This window comes from Cibotium barometz, chromosome 44 (assembly GCF_041138505.1).
Source record: "Cibotium barometz isolate CiBa-2024 chromosome 44, ASM4113850v1, whole genome shotgun sequence".
Lineage (NCBI taxonomy): Eukaryota > Viridiplantae > Streptophyta > Polypodiopsida > Cyatheales > Cibotiaceae > Cibotium > Cibotium barometz.
The window spans coordinates 46,041,235-46,059,746 of NC_141089.1; the positions used below are offsets into that span (position 1 = coordinate 46,041,235).

An 18,512-nucleotide genomic window follows, 5' to 3' on the forward strand; every position below is an offset into this window, starting at 1 on the left:
AACTTTTGCAGGCTCAAGAGCAAGAATTGAAGTTTTTGCATGAAGATCCTCATCTACAAAGTGCTATTGAAGCCAGGAAGGCTGATGCTATGGTTGATGTAACCTTTGAATCAATGGCTCGTGAAGTGGGCAAGAAACCAAGGGAGTTGGCACTTGCCTATCTCCTTCGCAAAGGTGATATCAAAGAGGGGGATGACGGCGAGCTAAAATTCAGAAATCCACCTCGTTTAAAGCATGGAGATCCCGCATCCCAGAGGCTGAAATCTTTTATGCAAAAGGAAGAGGTGACTGTCACCTCTCGTCATGCATCCTCTCCACAAGGCACTAAGCCTGACCGACATATGTATGCCAGTGCTCATGGAGGGCATGAGAGTCACATGCATGCAAGATATGTATCTCATGGTGACAGGTCTGCTTCCAGAAAAATTTTGCCTTCTGAGTTGTCTCATGGAGAGACTATGCCATATGCAGGTAAGTCACATGCATCTGAGCTTCGAGTTCGTGGAGCACATGCCACCGTGCCCCATGAAGCTTCTATGACGGCCCATGGAGCCCATGCAGATAGGGCTACCCCGTTGGATAAGGGGAAAAGAAAAAGAGAGGACCATGAGCCTCATGCCAGGAAGCTCAAGGAGTTCAAAGCAGGTGATAAATCTGTCAAATTTGATGTCTTTCATGGTGAACACGATGCTTCTAAGGTGTTAGCGTTTGTGGCACAGTTCGACATTGCTTTTAGCGATGAGGACTTTACAGAAAAGTCGAAGGTGCGCCATGCTAGCATGTTTCTGAAAGGCACTGCTGCCCATTGGTGGATCACCGAAAAGATCACCAAGGATCCCATCTCTACTTGGAAGGAATTCAAAGATAGATTTTATGCTCAGTTCTTGCCACCCAATGCAGAGCAAACTCTCACTCAAAAGTGGGACAGGCTAGAACAAAAAGATAATGAGAGTGTGCAACAGTATGTTAACAAATTTTGGAAAGTGTTGCTGGAAGTGACTCCCTTCATGCTAATCTCTGAGGAGGAAAGAAAGAGGAAGTTTCGTTCTGGATTGCAACCTGCTTATAGATCGGGTATTGAATTGCACCCAAAACATACATTGCAGCAACTCACAGCTTCTGCTCTTGCTACAGAGCAATTGGTGCTTAAGATCAAGCAGGATCAAGGAGGTTCCAAGGCGAAGGACAAGGCTGCCCCAAATCAGCAAAAGGGCGGACAGCCATCTAAAAAGAATTTCCGGGAACCTTACAAGGGTGGTAAAGCTGAAAATAAAGAACAGGGCCCAAGGAAGAACAAATTTGGATTAACCCCGGAGCAAAGAGAGCAATATGCTAAGGATGGAAAATGCTTTTCTTGTGGTAGCAAAGACCACATGTTCCGACAATGCCCAGATCGCAAACCAAAGCACGAGGACAAGCACACCAAAGCAAATGTTCATGCAGTTCCTGATGTGCAAGGTAATACAGGTCATGATGCTAAAGAGAGAATGGTTTGCAAGGCTTGGGGGCAAATCAAGGATCAGCCCGCATTATTCATGTTTGATGACTGTGCAACTGACAATTTCATCTCTATGCAAATGGCAGCTGCATTGGGTATTGAGGTTGAAAACATGGGACCTCAGATTGAAGCTGAAGCTGCATTTATTGGCAAAGAGGTGCAGGTTACCCCTTTGATTGGGAAGTTGCGTATTCATATACAGGGCTACCTTGACAATGAGCATTTCTTAGTTGCTCCTCTGAATGGATGTGATGTATTGTTGGGCAAGCCGTGGCACCATAGGCTTGAGCCCCGCAAAGACTATAAGTCTAATATGATTTCTTTTATGCATAAAGGCCGCATGCACTTTATTGATGCTGGCAAAGAAGGGGATTCTATCCCAGTTGTATCACACATCCAAATTAATAAAGCAATGAAAAAGAGTCTTTCAGCGTACTTGGTTTTTGTGCGTGATAGTCTTGTGCCAAATCATCAAAGTGTGGATGCTATGTCTAATGATAGGCTGAATTTTCTTAATGCATTCAACGACTGTTTTGCTGACTCGTTGCCAGGTGAATTACCTCCCCAAAGGCCCGAAGATCATTGCATAGATCTTGTGCCAGGTAGTTCTCCACCTAACAAACCCGCATACCGAGTGAGTGCTGCACAACAAGAGGAAATTATGAAGCAGGTAAACGAGCTTTTAGAGAAAGGTTTGGTTCAGCCCAGTTCCTCACCTTACTGCTCTCCTGTGCTTCTAGTTCAAAAGAAGGACGGATCATTCCGTATGTGTGTAGACTATAGAGCTTTGAACAAGCTTACCATCAAGAACAGATTTCCAATTCCACGTATTGATGATATCTTGGATAAGCTTGATGGTTCGGCTTGTTTTAGCAGACTTGATTTGAAGAGTGGTTATCACCAGATCCGAGTGGTGCCACAAGATGTCCATAAGACTGCATTCAGGACAGCCTTCGGATTATATGAATTCTTGGTAATGCCTTTTGGTCTCACCAATGCTCTTGCTACTTTTAATCGTATGATGGACAGGATATTCCGATCCCATCGCAAGTTTACAGGAGTCTTCTTTGATGATATCTTGGTTTTCTCCAAGAATGAGCAGGAACACAGAACTCATTTGGTCACAGTGTTCGAAGAGTTGCGGAAGCATAAACTTTTCGTCAATGCCAAGAAAAGTGAGTTTTTCCTTTCTGAAATTCATTATCTGGGACATATTGTATCCAAGGATGGAGTTACAATGGATCCTGCAAAGATAGAGACTATTCGGAATTGGCCCGAATTGCAAAACGTACATCAAGTACGTAGTTTTCTGGGATTATGTTCGTATTACAGGCGTTTCATAAGGCATTTTGCTATGATTGCCACTCCTCTACATGATCTCACGAAGAAGAAAACTGTTTTCAAATGGACTTCAAAGGAACAGGATGCTTTCTTGCAGCTCAAGCATGCGATCATATGTGGTCCAGTATTGATTGTTCCTGACTTGCACAAGTCATTCGTGGTTGAATGTGATGCTTGTGGTGATTGCATAGGAGCTGTCCTAAATCAAGAAGGGCATGCAGTTGCATACGAGAGCCGTCGTTTGCATGATGCTGAGCTTCATATGGATATCTATGAGAAAGAGCTCTTGGCTGTAATTCACGCCTTAAAGATTTGGAAACACTACCTTCTTGGGGCTGAATTTGTAGTCAAGACAGATCATCAAAGCTTGAGATACTTTCTATCTCAAACCAAGCTTTCAGAGAAGCAGATGAGAATGGCAAATTTTCTTTCCATGTTTCATTTTCAGATTGTGCATACTCCAGGAAAGAAAAATGTGGTGGCCGATGCACTATCTAGGAGGCCTTATATTGCTGCAGTCTCAGTGGCCTCTCATGGAGATCTATCTGTTATGAGAGATTTGTATCATTTGGATGCTGATTTTTGCCATGTATGGACTGATTTGATGGCTGGTCATTCACATGTCTCTTATGTTATCAACGAGGGTTATCTCATGAAGGATAATTGCCTATGTGTGGTGAAGGATTTGCGTCCAAAGGTTATGGACGAATGTCATGCTCCACCTTATGCTGGTCATAGAGGTATTATGCCTACTACTCGCATGATTCAGAGGTACTTCTTTTGGCCAAGCATGCGTAAAGACATTGAGGCTTATGTGCGTGCATGTATCACTTGCCAAAAGGTGAAATTTGATAGGCAAAAGCCTCCAGGTTTGCTTCAGCCATTGCCTATTCCCTCGCAACCTTGGGAAAGTATCACGATGGATTTTATTATGGATTTGCCTAGATCCCAGCATGGGAATGATGCTATTTGGACTATTGTGGACAGGTTTAGCAAGCAAGCTCACTTCTTGCCCGTCAAGAAAACCATCAAAGCTGATCATATGGTAAAGCTTTTTCTTGCTAATATTTTCAAGCATCATGGTATGCCTAAATCCATTGTTGGGGATAGAGATCCCAGAACTACAAGCTTATTTTGGAGGGCTTTATTTGATAATATGGGTACTAAGCTTGAGTTTTCATCAGCTTATCATCCCCAAACGGATGGCCAAAGTGAAGCTGCAAATTCAGCCGTGTTGGATTTGTTGAAGTGTTATGTGGCAGATCAAAAGAGTGCATGGGAGAAGTATCTTCCACTTGTTGAGTTTGCCTACAACAATACAATCCATGCTTCCACAGGAAAGGCTCCGTTTGAGATTGTTTATGGCAGAGTGGTCTTGCCACCCATCCTTCGTACCAAGGATGAGATTTTTGCTGCTGATGAATATGTTCGTGACTTGGATGTTGCCTTTGGTCAGGTGCGGACAGCCATTGCAAGATCTCAGGATAAGCATAAAAAGGCTGCTGACAAGCATAGAAGGGACATGGAAGTCAAAGAAGGTGATTGGGTATTGCTGAAATTTGAGAAGGCTAGGCTTCGGAAGAGGCCAGGACGAGAAGGATCATATCCTAAGCTTTCTCCTCGCTATTATGGACCCTTCAAGGTGATTCACAAAATCAATGAAGTGTCCTACAGGCTTGCTCTACCTAGTCATTGGAAGATTCACAATGCTTTTCATGTGAGTCTATTTCGGAAATATGTGGGGCCAGATCCTGATGAGCCTGTCACAGAAGATCCGCCAGAGATTGAAGAGCTTGAGGAAATCCTCCAGCCAGAACAGATTGTTTTTCACAAGGAGAGAAAGCTACCTGCAGGAAAGCTTTCCAGGAGATACCTTGTGAAGTTTAAGAATTATTTGCCTATTGATGCCAAATGGGTAAATGAAGATTATTTTGCAGATTATCCGCAATTGTTGCAGGCATATCTTGAGGCTTTTAAGTTGAGGTCAACTCTTTAGAAGCCCGGGGGGATGTCACCAATTGGCCGACCATTTGGTCCATTCCTAGCTTTTGCGTCTCGTTCACTTGAGGCCAGGCCGGTGTCTCATGTGAAGAGGCCAGTATTTTGCTGACATGGACGGGAGCCAGACTGGTGCCACCCGTGTGTTAGCAGGATGGTGTCGTATGGACGGGAGCCAGATCAGTGCCACCCGTGTATGACCTGGACTGTGTTCGATCCATGGGACTGTCACGCCATGGAAGAGCCAGTATTCGTGCCGTGTTTTACCTATGGGACTGTCACACCTAGGGAAACTCGTGCCTGGAACTGTGTCTTACCTATGGGACTGTCACTCCATAGGAAGACCAGGTTTTTATGTTTTTATGTCGTGCCAGTTTTGTGCCGACAGATATTTTGTACATGTTCCATGAACGGGAGATATGTCCATGTTACTTTTTGCACATGCACACATATTTTGTATGCTTGAAACTGTTTTCGCATGACATGTATTCGTGTGTTTGCCTGCTTGACGTGTTACTTACTGAGCGGGGACGCCTGCCAGTGAGTCGTGAAGTCTGCCCTGTATTCTGACAAGTTTCAGTGCATGTGAACAGGTGGTAAGTATGTTGCACATGTAGTTTTTAATATTTAATTCTAACCCTTTGATTTATAAGGTTAGGGGTTCACACTTATTTAAAAGTGGGCACCCCCTTTGGGCACCCACTTTGGGGCCAAGGTGGGGAGCCTCACTTTTAAGTGAGTGTGGGGGTGGGCATGGTCACCTACCCCCACTAATCCCCCACATGCAAGCATGGACAACACTAAGGTTATCTCCACATTAATTTTATTAAAAAAAAGGGCCTTCCTTCAAGCGTGGGACATGATCGCTTCTTCCTGGCGTTGCTTCATCACCTTTCGTAACTTCCTGGCGGCTGGAGATTGCTACGCTTGCTGCTGTACGGCTGCTCATCCATGAGGCGACTGCCTGCCCTGCACAAAGACGGCAGCACCTACTATTCTGCCAGCTGCGCCTGCCCCTCTACAGGCAACTGAACCGGCTGTCTTCCATCTGCAGGCGGCTGTCTGCCATCTTTTCCCTGTACTGCTGCGCCTACTGCTCTTGTCCCCAGGCGGCTGGCTGCGAACTGCACAGCAGGCGGCTACTCTTCCCAGGGGCTGCAACTACAGGCGGCTGCTCTTCTCCTTGCGCTTGTCTTCCTGCAGGCTGTGGTACCTTCCACACAGGCGGCTGCCCCCACTTCAGGTCGCATGCTGCTGCTCTTCACAGACGGCTGATTACCTTAAGGCGACTGCACTTCTGTACCCTCTGCTACGACTATACTCCCTGGCTGTACCTTCTTGTTGCAGGCTGTGCATTCTATAAGGTGGCTGTGGTTTTCTTTTACGGAGGTATCTGCTTTGGTGGTTCACCACGAGGCAACTGCTTCTTCATCACCTGGAAGACTTCATCATTCCACAAGTCTTGGTCTTTTATCAACCAATTACAAGTAAGTGATTTTCAGATTTGAGTAAAGCATTTAATGTTTAAATCTGGTAAAAGATTCGTCCCGCTCGGCCTACACCCGTTCGGTGCCGGGTTGTCCAAGCTATATGGGCGAACCTCGGTCCAAAGGTGCTGAGATCGGGAGAGCCAGGCGTTAGTACGAGAGCGCCTGTCTGTGCGTGGTCTCGGAACACCAGTGTGGTGCTCTCCGCGGAGTCCAGTGAAAGCACAGGACCGTAGCGATTGGACCACACCAGTGGTCGATCTGCTTCGAGTTTTCTACATCAAAATTCGACCTATTTGTTTAGTACTGTTTTCATATGTACATGGACATTATCTGGTTCTCAGAACCCATGGAGCATTGTATTCTTTAAATACTCCCAATAAATATATCATATATTGAGGGGGGGGTCGGCCCGTTCCGGCCCCAGTGCTGGTGTCCATCTTTCCATTTCTGTTCATTTAAATTTCAAGTTGTTTTAAGTTGTCCATTTCATATTTGTGGTTTTAAAGTTGTGCTATTAAACGTGTAGGTGTCCAACTGAGTCTTTCCCACTTGACGGGATCGGTTTCACTGACATGAAGAGGCCAAGTAGATATCTTCCAGTATTCCAGCTTATGATGGAGTTTTTGGAAAATCCATTTTAGTTGCTGATTTCTTGAGATATGCCATCCAATGGGATATCCCAAATGTCTGACCACATCTCTGGAATGCACCACCTGTCCCGGCCAAAGAATAGAATGCCAATCACATTCTTTCAGGGGTATTAATTTAGATTTATCAAAATTAATATGCAATCCAGCTGCCTGTCCATATAATGAGAGAGTGGCCATAAGCTTGCAAAGTTCCGTAGGAGAATTCTGTGGCATAAAGAAGGAATCATCTGCATATGCTTGTGCCAAGAAAGTTTTAGCCCCTGGGATGTTAAGACCAGTCATCTGTCCTGAGTCTGTTAGATGATCAAGATACATCAACAGAGGATGAGTGGCAATGGCATAGAAGAGAGCACTAAGAGGACAGCCCTGTCTAACTGATCGACCCAATATCCATGATCGAGACAAATGGCCCCCAAGAATGCATTGAGCAGTAGCGCCAGAGTATAGCCAATAAACAGCATTTGCCATCTTGGGACCAAAGCCCAGCTTTGTCATAATCTGAGAAATGAAATCCCATTGAACATTGTCAAATGCCTTAGCAATATCCACCTGCAATATCAGCACATCCTGACGAGAATACTTAGCATATTCAATTGCAGTCAAGGCATTGGATATATTGTCATGGATTTGTCTTCGCGGCAGAAACCCATACTGATGAGGGTGAAGACCTGCATGGAGTATCCCATGAAGTCTATGCACTAACATTTTGGCAATAAGTTTGTAAATTACCGGTATCAATGTAATAGGCCTCCAATCAAATATGTGATCACACAGATGGTTTTTGGGCACAAGCTTGACTATGCCATGTTTCCAAGAATGCAGCAACTGATTTTCTTGCCATGCCACATTGATCATTCTCAAGAGGACCTCTTTCAAATCATCCCAAAAAGAAATGTAGAATTCCACCGTAAGGCCATCCCAGCCACGGGACTTATATTTACTGAGGTGGAACAATGCATTATCCAGTTCTGTGTGAGTAAAAGGCCTCTCCAAAGCAAGAGCATTATCCGACTCAACTATTGCAGAAACATATTGGAGTAACTCAGTCCTTGCATCAATCACTTGATTAGATGGGAAAGGAGGAGCAGAGAACAATTTCTGAAAATAGTTGTGGCATTCATCTTGGAGATCCAAAAAAGAATTGAGTCCAAGAACCATCCAACTTCCTAACCCTTAAGCATGAGTTTTTCTTTCGAGTAGCATGCAACCCCTGAAAGAATGCTTTTGATGAGCAGCCCTTGTCCATGAGGGGCTTCATTCTCGCCCTTATCTGCCATTTGTGCAATTTCCTCTGATCATTAGCAGAAAGTTTTGATTGAGCACGTGATAGGTAATCCTTTTCTGAATCCGTAAGTGGCCTAGATTGAGAAAACTCAGTCAATTGTTGTACTGTCTTTTTTGCCCCCCTAATCTCATTCCTCCATTCAGTCATATGCCACTTGCCATACTCCCAGAGACAAAGCTGTCCCAAGCAAAATTCATGTCCTCCTGGGCATGCAATAGCAAAGGATGAATAGCAAATTTAATCATCTGCCAGAAATATATGTGTTGGAAATATGGGCTGTTAACATGCAACAATCTACTCGGGAAAAGTGGCAAATCATCCAGAGGCATGCCAAGCTGTAAATTCATCCACAATGGAGCATGTTTTGACAATCCCAATGAGAAATCTATCAGTAGATGAGAGCTGAAATCTGCAAATTGTTGTGGATAAAACAGATACCATCTGTCCAGCCTTGCCCAATATGTGGTAAGTGCATTATGGTGAAAGGTATATCCAGGGACCGACCCTTGAAGAAGTAGCCATAAATCTTCAGCCTGCACAGACAGAAGCATGTCATCCCATTTCTGCCTTTCCAAAGATAGCATATGAGACCGTGAAGTGGTGTTATCCCTAGGCAGAGGGGAATTATTAAAATCCCCACAGATGAATGCATTGGATCTCCATGGATATCTGCATATAGAGTCCCACAATGTAGCCCTCATGGCCGAGGTCTGGGAGGCATACACTGATGCAAACTCAAGAATATCACCATTGACATTACATTGTATGACAATCCATCTGCCACTGCTGTCATGCCAACTGAGGCTCCAACTCATGTCTCACCAGTATGCATACACTTGAATAGGTAGCGGTACCAGCATAATATATATCATAACCATGCAAAAAGCCATGATGTCCAACCATGGAGTGCTGATTGTGCTCTTGCAAACAAACAATATTTGGCTGCATTTTATGTACATAATTCCATAGAAGCCTCCACTTTGAAACATTGCAGAGGCTCTGTACATTATATGTAAAGCACTTAAGTGTTTGAAGCATAAAGGGGGTATGTACAAAAAAGTGAGGATAAAAGGAGAACTTCAAAAGAGGCTAAGCCTCTGCCTGCATAGGCTGCAACCCAATTTTGAAGGACAGGGGCGGAGGCTGAAGTAGAAGTCTGTCCTGGCGAAGGAGAAGAAGCATCCCATTGACGAGATTGAAGAGGGCGTTGCTTCAGAACAACTACCTTCTTAGGTTGTTGGAAACCATCCTGATCAATTCCCACAGATTCCTTCAGCTTCTCTTTCCCTTTATCTTTTCCTTTTCCAACAAGCGAGTGCACCTGATTAGCTGATTTTGCATTCTTGGCTGCATTTGTATTTGCTGCCTTAGCTTGCAAATTCTCATTCTTTTCCCGGGGCTGAGGTGGCAAAGCATTTGGAGGGGGCTGATGGAGAACCATCGGGCATTTAGAAGCTAGATGCCCAAACTTGTGACAGGTAAAACAAGCACTTGCAAACACACCCCACTTCAATTCAAAATACTTTTTGCCCAATTGCACCCCCTCAACTTCGACTGCAAATAGAAGGAGGGGTAGGTATATCAGTGTCCCAAAGTATACAGAATCTGTTACGGTTTCCCATGGGGCGTGGAGGACAAATAACCTGTCCCAAAGTGGCAGCCAGGCCAGGCAACTCTTCACGCATATAATCCGGAAAGTTTGCAACCTCAACCCATACTGGGCAGTGGTGCCGTATCAGGCTTTGGTAATCCTTGTTGGGGGACCAGGGCATAGCATGCACCATTTGCCTCCCATAAAATAGCGGAGAAAACTCAAGAAGCCTCTGTTTGCATGAAGCATCTGATAGATGCACCTCATAAAAAACTCTGGAAGCAAAGTATACTCCTTCTACAAAGTATCCTCGAAGGATGGATTTGATCCATTGTGCAACATCACTGGCTGCGGGAATTCTTCTTGGAAAGAATATTATGACCGCAGTTTGAGAGAGCTTCTTGAGGGGATTCACAATGGACGGCAATTTCAACTGATAGGTGACCTCTGGAATGGGTTTGCCCCATTCTTGGGGAGACTGCTGGAAGTCATCTTTAAGAGTGTCATATACATATTGAGCTTCTGATGTAGATTCTTCCTGCAACAAAGGAGGCTCTGATAAGCGACGTTTCGCATCTGTATTTCTTTCTTTCCTGGCATATGTACAGACGTCCATTCCTTGAGCCATAATCAAAGCACGCAGGAAAAGGAGAGAGGTTCTCGAAGGAGGCAGATGAGATATTGACAGAGAATTCGAGGAGAGGGCAGAATCAGCAGAAGTGGATACGCAGGTACGTGGACAGATAGGGGAGGAAGATTGAGGGCTGTTTGGCGGTCAGAGTGCAGAACAGAAAAGGAGAGAACTGGAACAAAAACTGCGAGGCAGAAAACTGAAGCGTAAACAGTGAAAGAGGGCAGCACAGGTGCGACAGACAGACGAGGAGCAGGGAGGATGATGAGCGGCAGTCTGGGAGACGATGGTCGGATGCTGCAGGCCACGTTAAGCAGGGCAGAGCTTGCAGCGGGTATCCTCTGTCGACGTCTTGAAGGCAGAAGCAGGGTGCTCTCTCTCTCTCACACACACACACACACACACACACACACACACACAAAACTGATGACACGTGGCACACTTATCCTATCCACACATATGGGGTGCCTAAGAGGTTGATTGCACCTCCTAAGCCCCAAATCCCAACAGGCTCTTAGACTTGAGGATATTGGACATCTTGGAGACCTCTCAAGATGAATCCCATATGTCTGGGGCTTGGGCCTTTAGCAAGAAAACTTGGCCTATGAAATTAATTTGTGCGGAAGGAAGATATGGCTATGAGATAAAAACAAAAAGATGAGCAAGAAAGTGGAGAACGAAGTTGCCACATTTTGCACAGGTTGCAAGTGTACATACACATGGGTGAGTGTGTGTGTTGCAATGTGGTCCTTTATGTTTTGTAGGAAACTTTCAAACTTCTCTTACTCAAGGCTACTGAAAATGAACTGGACTATTCCCTTGCATAAGACATTGTGTTCTTTATTTTTAGATTACAGGTATCAGATGCGTATGTGTGTGGTGCTAAGGGTTTTGCAGGACACCAAGGTGTTTGTGTTTACGTTCTAAAGAAAGTAGGATCAAGAAATAGTGGTACTAAACAGAGTTTTTGAGGGAAGTAATTAGTGCTGGTGGATTTGACATGACAATGTAGATACGGTTGCAAGTGGTTTCACCTTTGACCATTGAGTTCCTGAAAGGATCACAACTTACATTGGAAGGGGATCATCAACTGCTGAATGGGGCTCTTGCTGTAGCCCTATGCAGTGCTTGGGCCCAGAGGCGCGTGGACAAGGAACATGTAGCCATGCTTGAAGGAGTGGGTTCTCTGTTCCTTACTTTACTTTTTTTTTTTTGGTGTTTGTACTTGTGAGTATTTAATGTTTTTGCATGAACTTCATGTACAAGACAAAAGATGCAATTACAGGAGTAACCGCATATCAAATTGAATTAGCTTACTTATCATTGCAAACTTTGTGCTAAAAATATGAGAGAGAGAGAGAGAGAGAGAGAGAGAGAGAGAGAGAGAGAGAGAGAAGAAAGAAAGAAAGATATATTAAGCGTCTACTAAAGACCCAATGGGCCTATGAGACCAAAGTGATACAATAATGTCCATGGCATATCTCATCATGGAATGGAATATAAAACAGAAAGAAAACATAAACATAGCTATCTCACGGGGGTGATACAAAACTATCCATGGAAACTCATCATGGAATACTAAGAACATAGAAACATGAGAGCAGCATTAGTTCCGAGTAGATGGTATACCACTCTCCAAAATATCAAGCATGGGGCTACCTCATGTGGAAACTCATCATGGAATACTAAGAACATAGAAACATGAGAGCAGCATTAGTTCCGAGTAGATGGTATACCACTCTCCAAAATATCAAGCATGGAGCTATGTCACGTGGAAAGGTAGCTCGATGGCGGTTGAGCATGTCCTGGATCTGGAGTTGATGAGGTGATTGTGGCCGACGGCCGGGGGCTTGGGGGCGCCGGTGCTGGAGTGCGAGGTAGGTATGGAGCAGCTTGTGGAGGGTGTGAGAGAGAGAGAGATTATATTATTGTCTACAAAAGACCCGAAAGGTCCATGAGACCAAAAGATGTTTTTTTTTTCTGAGAAAAGATCCTTTCATTAGTTATAAAAAAACGCCCGTAGGGCTACAAAAGATCTCTCCTGCTCATAAGAGAAACAGAGCAAAGAATACAGCAAGGCAGTCCGGGAGACTCTCCCTAGGAGCTGCAAAATACAAGCATCAGTACTAAGGACTGAGGGGCTAAATCATACAATAGGGGGGGGGGAATAGCCAAACAGGTGGCCTGTAATGCCAACGGGGGGATCCCGTGTGTAAGGTGTAGAAAGGGCCGCTGCGCCAGGTGGTGTGAAAGGCCTGGCGCCGCAAGATCGCCTCGTCCGAGTCGCCCCGGATGCAGTCATACTGTCCTCGCAGGGTGTGGATCAACTCCTGCCAGATCCCCCGAACAGTCTCTGCTGGTGGCTCCAGTCTCCCCTCAAAGGCCGTGAAACACCGAGCCCTCCAGGTGAACCATATGGTCAGGCTGCTGAGGAGCTCCCATCGTAAATCCCTCTCCTGTGTCCAGCTGGCGGACGAGAATCCGGTGCCGGAACCAGGCGAGGCTGGCCCCTAATGAATCTGATGGCCTGACTGTCCTGCTCCATCTCATAGCCCATAGCAGGCCCTGTCGAAGTCGACCAAGCAGCGGCACCCCACGTAAACATTCCCTCTGGAGAGAGGGGGGCCAGAATACGCAGCATCCGCAACCAAATCTGCTGCGCCTGAGGGCAATCCCAAAGGCAATGTCTCTGTGTCTCCATAGGGTGGCCGCATCGGACGCAGGCCGCCGGAAGACCGCTGTAAACAAGCCAGGTGCCAACTGCTGAGCCCCTGTGGGCGACCAGCCACTGGAAAGTTGAGATCCTGCGGGCCTGTCGACTAGCCCAGAGCCGAGCCTAGAAATCCTCCAGGAACTCCTATGAGAGTCCCTGTAGCCGCCAATGCCCCGCTGCAGCTGGAGAGACCATCCTCCTCGTCGTCAAAATATGCCTCCCCAGCCGAACAGTATACTGGAAAAAGGTGATCTCTGTGGCCTCAAGGGATGCATAAGGATCATGCCACTCGTACTCCCCTGGGTCCCACTGTAACCGGGCCAAGGGGCGCGCTGCATATGCCCCCATATACGCCAATCCGGGAGCACATCACCAGGGTCGGGGTCAATATGCCACTTCCGAGAAGCGGCGGCCACTACCCGTATCCTCTGAAAGGTGCACTCTGCAACCAAAGGCGACTCCACCTCCACTCTCTGAAGTCTGCCCTCATCCTGTATCTCATAGTAGAGGCATCTGCCATCCTCAGTGCAAGCTCTGACAGCAATCAGGATCTCCAACTGAGTAAAGGCTCCCATCCACCGTGGGGCCACTGGCTCGAAAGGCATGAACCACTCCTCTGTGAGTGCCTCCTGAATATCATCCCTCATAATCATCCCCCCTCTCAAGTGACTCAGCCTCTCCACCTGGATCTCCTCTGGGAGACTGCAGAAGGTCTGCCAGTCTCCAAAATTGCGTGCTGGGCCTGCCGCTAAAGGTCCCCAGGCTAGACGAGGCCAAGAACCCAGCATATGACCTTGCTCTGTGCGAACCGCTGGGCTCCAGATGAGCGGCTGTCTGGCCCGCTCCTCAACACAAGGAGGAGGTCGCTGAGAGAACCCCGGTCTCAGCAGCTCCCAAGCTCTCAGGATACTCAAAGCAAATCTGTCCTCCCATCCTCTACTGAGGCCTGTCCTCCTCATCTCTATGAAGATCCAGCGAATCTCTGGTGCCCAAGTGCCCCTGGCTGGGGGAGCCCGAGCCTGCAGCCGCTGCAAGAGAAGCTCTTTCCAAGGCTCAGCGCCTGGAAGCAGCCCCCGAACAATAAGCTTCCCCAATAAGGCTCTACTCTGATCGACTGGATCTATAATGCCCAAGCCTCCCTGAGCCAGCAGAAGTGTAATAACTGCCCATGCAACCTTTGTCCGGGCTGGCTGACTGTCCCGCCCAGACCAAAGAAAGTTCTTGATCAGCCTCTGTACCTGGCTGATGCAAGAGCTCGAGAAGATCCAGCAAGACGTAATGTACCACATGGTCGCTAGCAGCACCTGATTTGCCACCACCACCCTCCCAGCCAAGGATAGTCGAGCTGTACTCCAATACAAAAGCTTCTTCCGAATGCTCAGAAGAAGCGGGGCAATGTGCTGCTCAGGTGACAAATCCAGTCCAATCTAGCATCCCAAATACCGCACTGCTGTGCCAGGAGGAATCCATCTAAAACCGGGGTCTGGGCTCCATGCCGGAGTGGGAGCACTGCTGATCCAAAAGGCCACTGTCTTGCGCCAATTGATCAATGCTCCCGAAGCTGCACTAAAAACCTGGAGCGACTGCTCTGCCCGAAGAAGATTGACCTCTTGGCCATGCAAAAATAAGCCCGTGTCGTCTGCAAACTCAGCATCAAGCAGGTCCTCTCCCCGGACTGGGAGCTGGAGTCCTCTCAAACCAACCTCCTCTGCCGTCAAATACATGCTCATAGCCTCCGCAAAGAAGAGAAAAAGAAAAGGGGCGAGGGGACACCTTGTCGGACTGATCTGGTCAGCTCAAAACTCGGCCCCCGTCCTCCTGCAATCAACACCTGGCTACGAGCTGTGGAGTACAGAGCCGCCACCCCTCTGATCCATCCTGGCTCAAAGCCCAGGCGAAGCATAGTGCCCTCTAAGAAACCCCAATCAACTCTATCGTATGCCTTCTCAAAATCGAGAAGCATCACGACCAAGTCCTCGCCAAGAAATCTAGCTCGGGCTGTCGCCTCCCAGAAAGTAAAGATGTTGTCAAGGATACTGCGCTCCGTGACGAATCTTGTCTGGGTAGCATGAATCAACTCCCCCAAAAAGGGCTGGATCCTTAAACTCAAGGCCTTTGCCAAGACCTTGTAGACAGTGTTGAGAATCGTAATAGGCCTCCAATGCCGAATATCATCTGATACTCCCTCCCCCTTGGGGATAAGGTCCTTGGGTAAACTGGATGATCACATGGAAAAGAAAAAAACCAAGCTGCCGAAAGAAGAACAGGGCCAGCATACTACAGAGGCCGTGTGTTTACAATGGAATTTGCATAAAAGCCTCATGTGTCCAAACTCGTCATGTGTCATCCTCTCCTATGACTGTGTACATAGAAGCAAGCGCAGATAGTGGCATAGAAGCAAGTGCAGATAGTGTCATGCTCTCCTATGACACTGTACATAGAAGCAAGTGCAGATAGTGGCAGAAGTTGGGCATTCAAAGAGAGCGTGTTGCTTTGTTTCCGGTATGCCAAGAGAGCATACGTGCATGTGCTCTGTGATTCTAAGCCCCTGCTCCACTGTCCAGTATCACCCTATAGATGCGAGAGTTGAGTTGAATGGCTGCAACAAGAGGGTTTCATGTAGCCTTTCTCAACAAAGGATATACTTTTATGGGTAGGAGTCAAGACTAGTCACAGATGTGTAGTGATGGTATTTCAAGCCGCCCTTTCATTCCCAACTAGGACATTGCCGTTGTAGAAATGCTTCATTGCCAAGTGGGTCTATGGAGGCGGTTGTAAGGTGGTGTTAGGCATGCCATCGAGAAAATTAGTGTTTTCTATCCACCGTCCATCCCAAGCTTAGTATCTTCTTTTGAACCCTTTTTATGTCCAACAATCTGGTGGCTGAACCCTGAAGAAGTTTGTGAGAAACAACTTTTGAGCTAAAATGCCACCTTCTTCCCATCCTTCAAAACCATAAAGAAGTACTGGCTTGACTAAAGTAACAAAAAATACTTTTCTTAAGAGCCCAGCTCTTGATTTCAAGCTTGTTGCATATGTTCTCAACTGCATAGTATGCTCATTTACCGGCCTCTTATATCTATCCAAAGGACTACATACTGCTGCCTTCTGTGGGTAGAAGGCACTTCCATGCTGAGGTATTTGGAGGTGTCCATACTTCAATGGACTGGATTTGGTAGAGCACAATAGGGACAATTCCTTTTAGGCTTTTTTGCCAGCATGATTTTGGTCTTTCACAGATTGACCATCAACGCATGTGAAATTGATTCAAGACAGTCATGCTTCTGCGCATCCTCTATCAAGGGTCTAATGTGAAGACATCATCATTAACATACAAAGGGAGGAGGATAATTGTGGGTCCAGTGCATGCCCCAGAAACACTTTCTTGTTTATTGAAATCAAGTACCATGGCTTCCAGTCTGTCAATGCAAAGGCTAAAAATAGCATGTGTACAACCTCTTAGTAGAGTCAGCATGGTGTAAATATAAAGGAGTGAGTGTGTGGAAGAGACGTGAACAGGATGGCCAACTATTGAAGTGGGGAGAGTTCTAGACGGCGCACGAAAAAATGTGAAGGTGGCCATCAAAGGTGGATTATATGGTTTTTAGGCACATAAGAAAGGCGGCCTTCTGGTAGTTGATGTTGTCTGCAGATGATGGATACCATGAGCGCTTACGGGAGAATCGCCCCTCTAGGAGTGGAACCAACTTTGGGAAAGCTTGGAGAAGGGCTTCAAAGTGTGAATAATGAAAAATTAAAAATAAATCATCCTCCTAGAGTGTATGGTGATCTCAACCAGTCCGGGGCGTGATGCCAAGAGAGTCCCATGGGAGTTGCAGAGAGGGAAACACCTCATCTTCCACATGTCCTATCTGATCCTTCAGTGAGCTACTTCAGCTTTGCCAATCTCGATTCTAAGGCGGTGAGAGGATACCTTGAGCTGGCCAATCACAATACACATGGCATGTGACATGTACTTGTGTGTATCTCGGTATCTCCAATGAATCCATCCCTTGAAACTCCGACTTAGGACTCCTCTGGGACACGAATATGGCCCATGTGTACGGCTTGTATGAGCTGCTGTCGATGCGGCAGTGTTGGCACGGGTGGCTGATGTTGTGAAGAAATCAGTGATGGATCTCTGTGTGGGTTGGCATTGTCCCTTAGCATGCCCTCTCAATTCTCCATCCCTACGTTGTTTGAACTCTATGAGATACATCTGGAGTCATCTTTGGTCCTCATACTGCATCACCCATGCCAACGGCCTGAAACCAACTAGGAAGAGGATGAAATCTCCCCTGTATCTCATAATACGCTGGACATCTGATCATATAGTGAGCCTCGACCTCTACCTCCCCTATGGCGCAAACTCGGCATATCTGCTCCTCTCGTGGGATGTTCTCGGCTCTCCTAGTCTCTACTGAGAGGCAGTAGAAGGATGCCTTGAGCTGACTGATCGCTATGCACATAGCATGTGACATGTGGATCTACATGTACTTCGGGATCTCAAAGAATCCATCCCTGGTGAGCCTCAAAATGCTCTTGTGGAACTCACGTTTTGTCCCCATCTCTGATGATGACATTCAAGCCAAGTAGATCCAACCGGATGTCCAGTTGATCTCCTGTCATGAGAGGTTGAGGTGTGGGGAGTTTACGCTGTACTGAAATCGGTGGAGATGATCCATCTACAATCCATGTGCATGAAACCACTCAACTACCTCTGAGTACCATACCTGCTTTGGTAAGGGTGGTGGTCGTCTTCTCCACGAGATGGAGGGCAGTCAGGCCTGTCTCTACTGCTCCCTCTCCCTCTCATTTTACAACTGCATAGAAGACTAGTGCTAGCTAAGGGAGATGGTCTCTTCCAAGGAGTATACATGCCAGTGCTGAATGTAAGTAATGGGTTGGAAGAGAGCATCTGTGACAAGTAGGGCTACCCCAATATCTCATGGGGCACTGACGGCTTACTTCTGATCATGCGTGACAACATCAGCACGTGAAGCCTCTCAATACTGCTCCACACAACCTCTCCCGATCGTGGTCTACAACCACTAAGGTGTCAAAGAGCCAACACTTAGTTCAGGACATGGGGCGTGTAAATCTGACTCTGAGGTATACATATCTTGGCAGAATCTCCTCTCATGCCCCTCTGAATAGGGATAGCTGAGAGGTGGTTGGGGTGGCTGGTGCTAAATACAATCACTTTGGTTTTGCCCAAATCCACTGTAAGGTCTCTCTCCCTGTTGAACCTGTCTAGTGCATTTAGATGTTTTTGCAGTTCCTCCTCTGAATCTGAGATGAGGACAATGTCATCG

At 46.6% G+C, this 18,512-nt stretch overlaps 1 protein-coding gene across 11 annotated transcripts in view; it reads left to right on the forward strand.

Annotated features, from left to right (window-relative positions):
* The window catches only part of LOC147613354 (folylpolyglutamate synthase-like), a 109,242-nt gene that overhangs the window by 61,654 nt on the left and 29,076 nt on the right, over positions 1-18,512 (forward strand). For 6 of the 11 annotated variants that reach the window (XM_086782660.1, XM_086782658.1, XM_086782656.1 and 3 more), the window contains one exon: positions 11,497-11,661. The exons of the other annotated variants lie outside the window; for them this stretch is intronic. In XM_086782660.1, the coding sequence (XP_086638786.1) occupies positions 11,497-11,661 (165 nt within the window). The remainder of the gene's footprint in view (positions 1-11,496; positions 11,662-18,512) is intronic. 11 annotated transcript variants of the gene reach the window in all.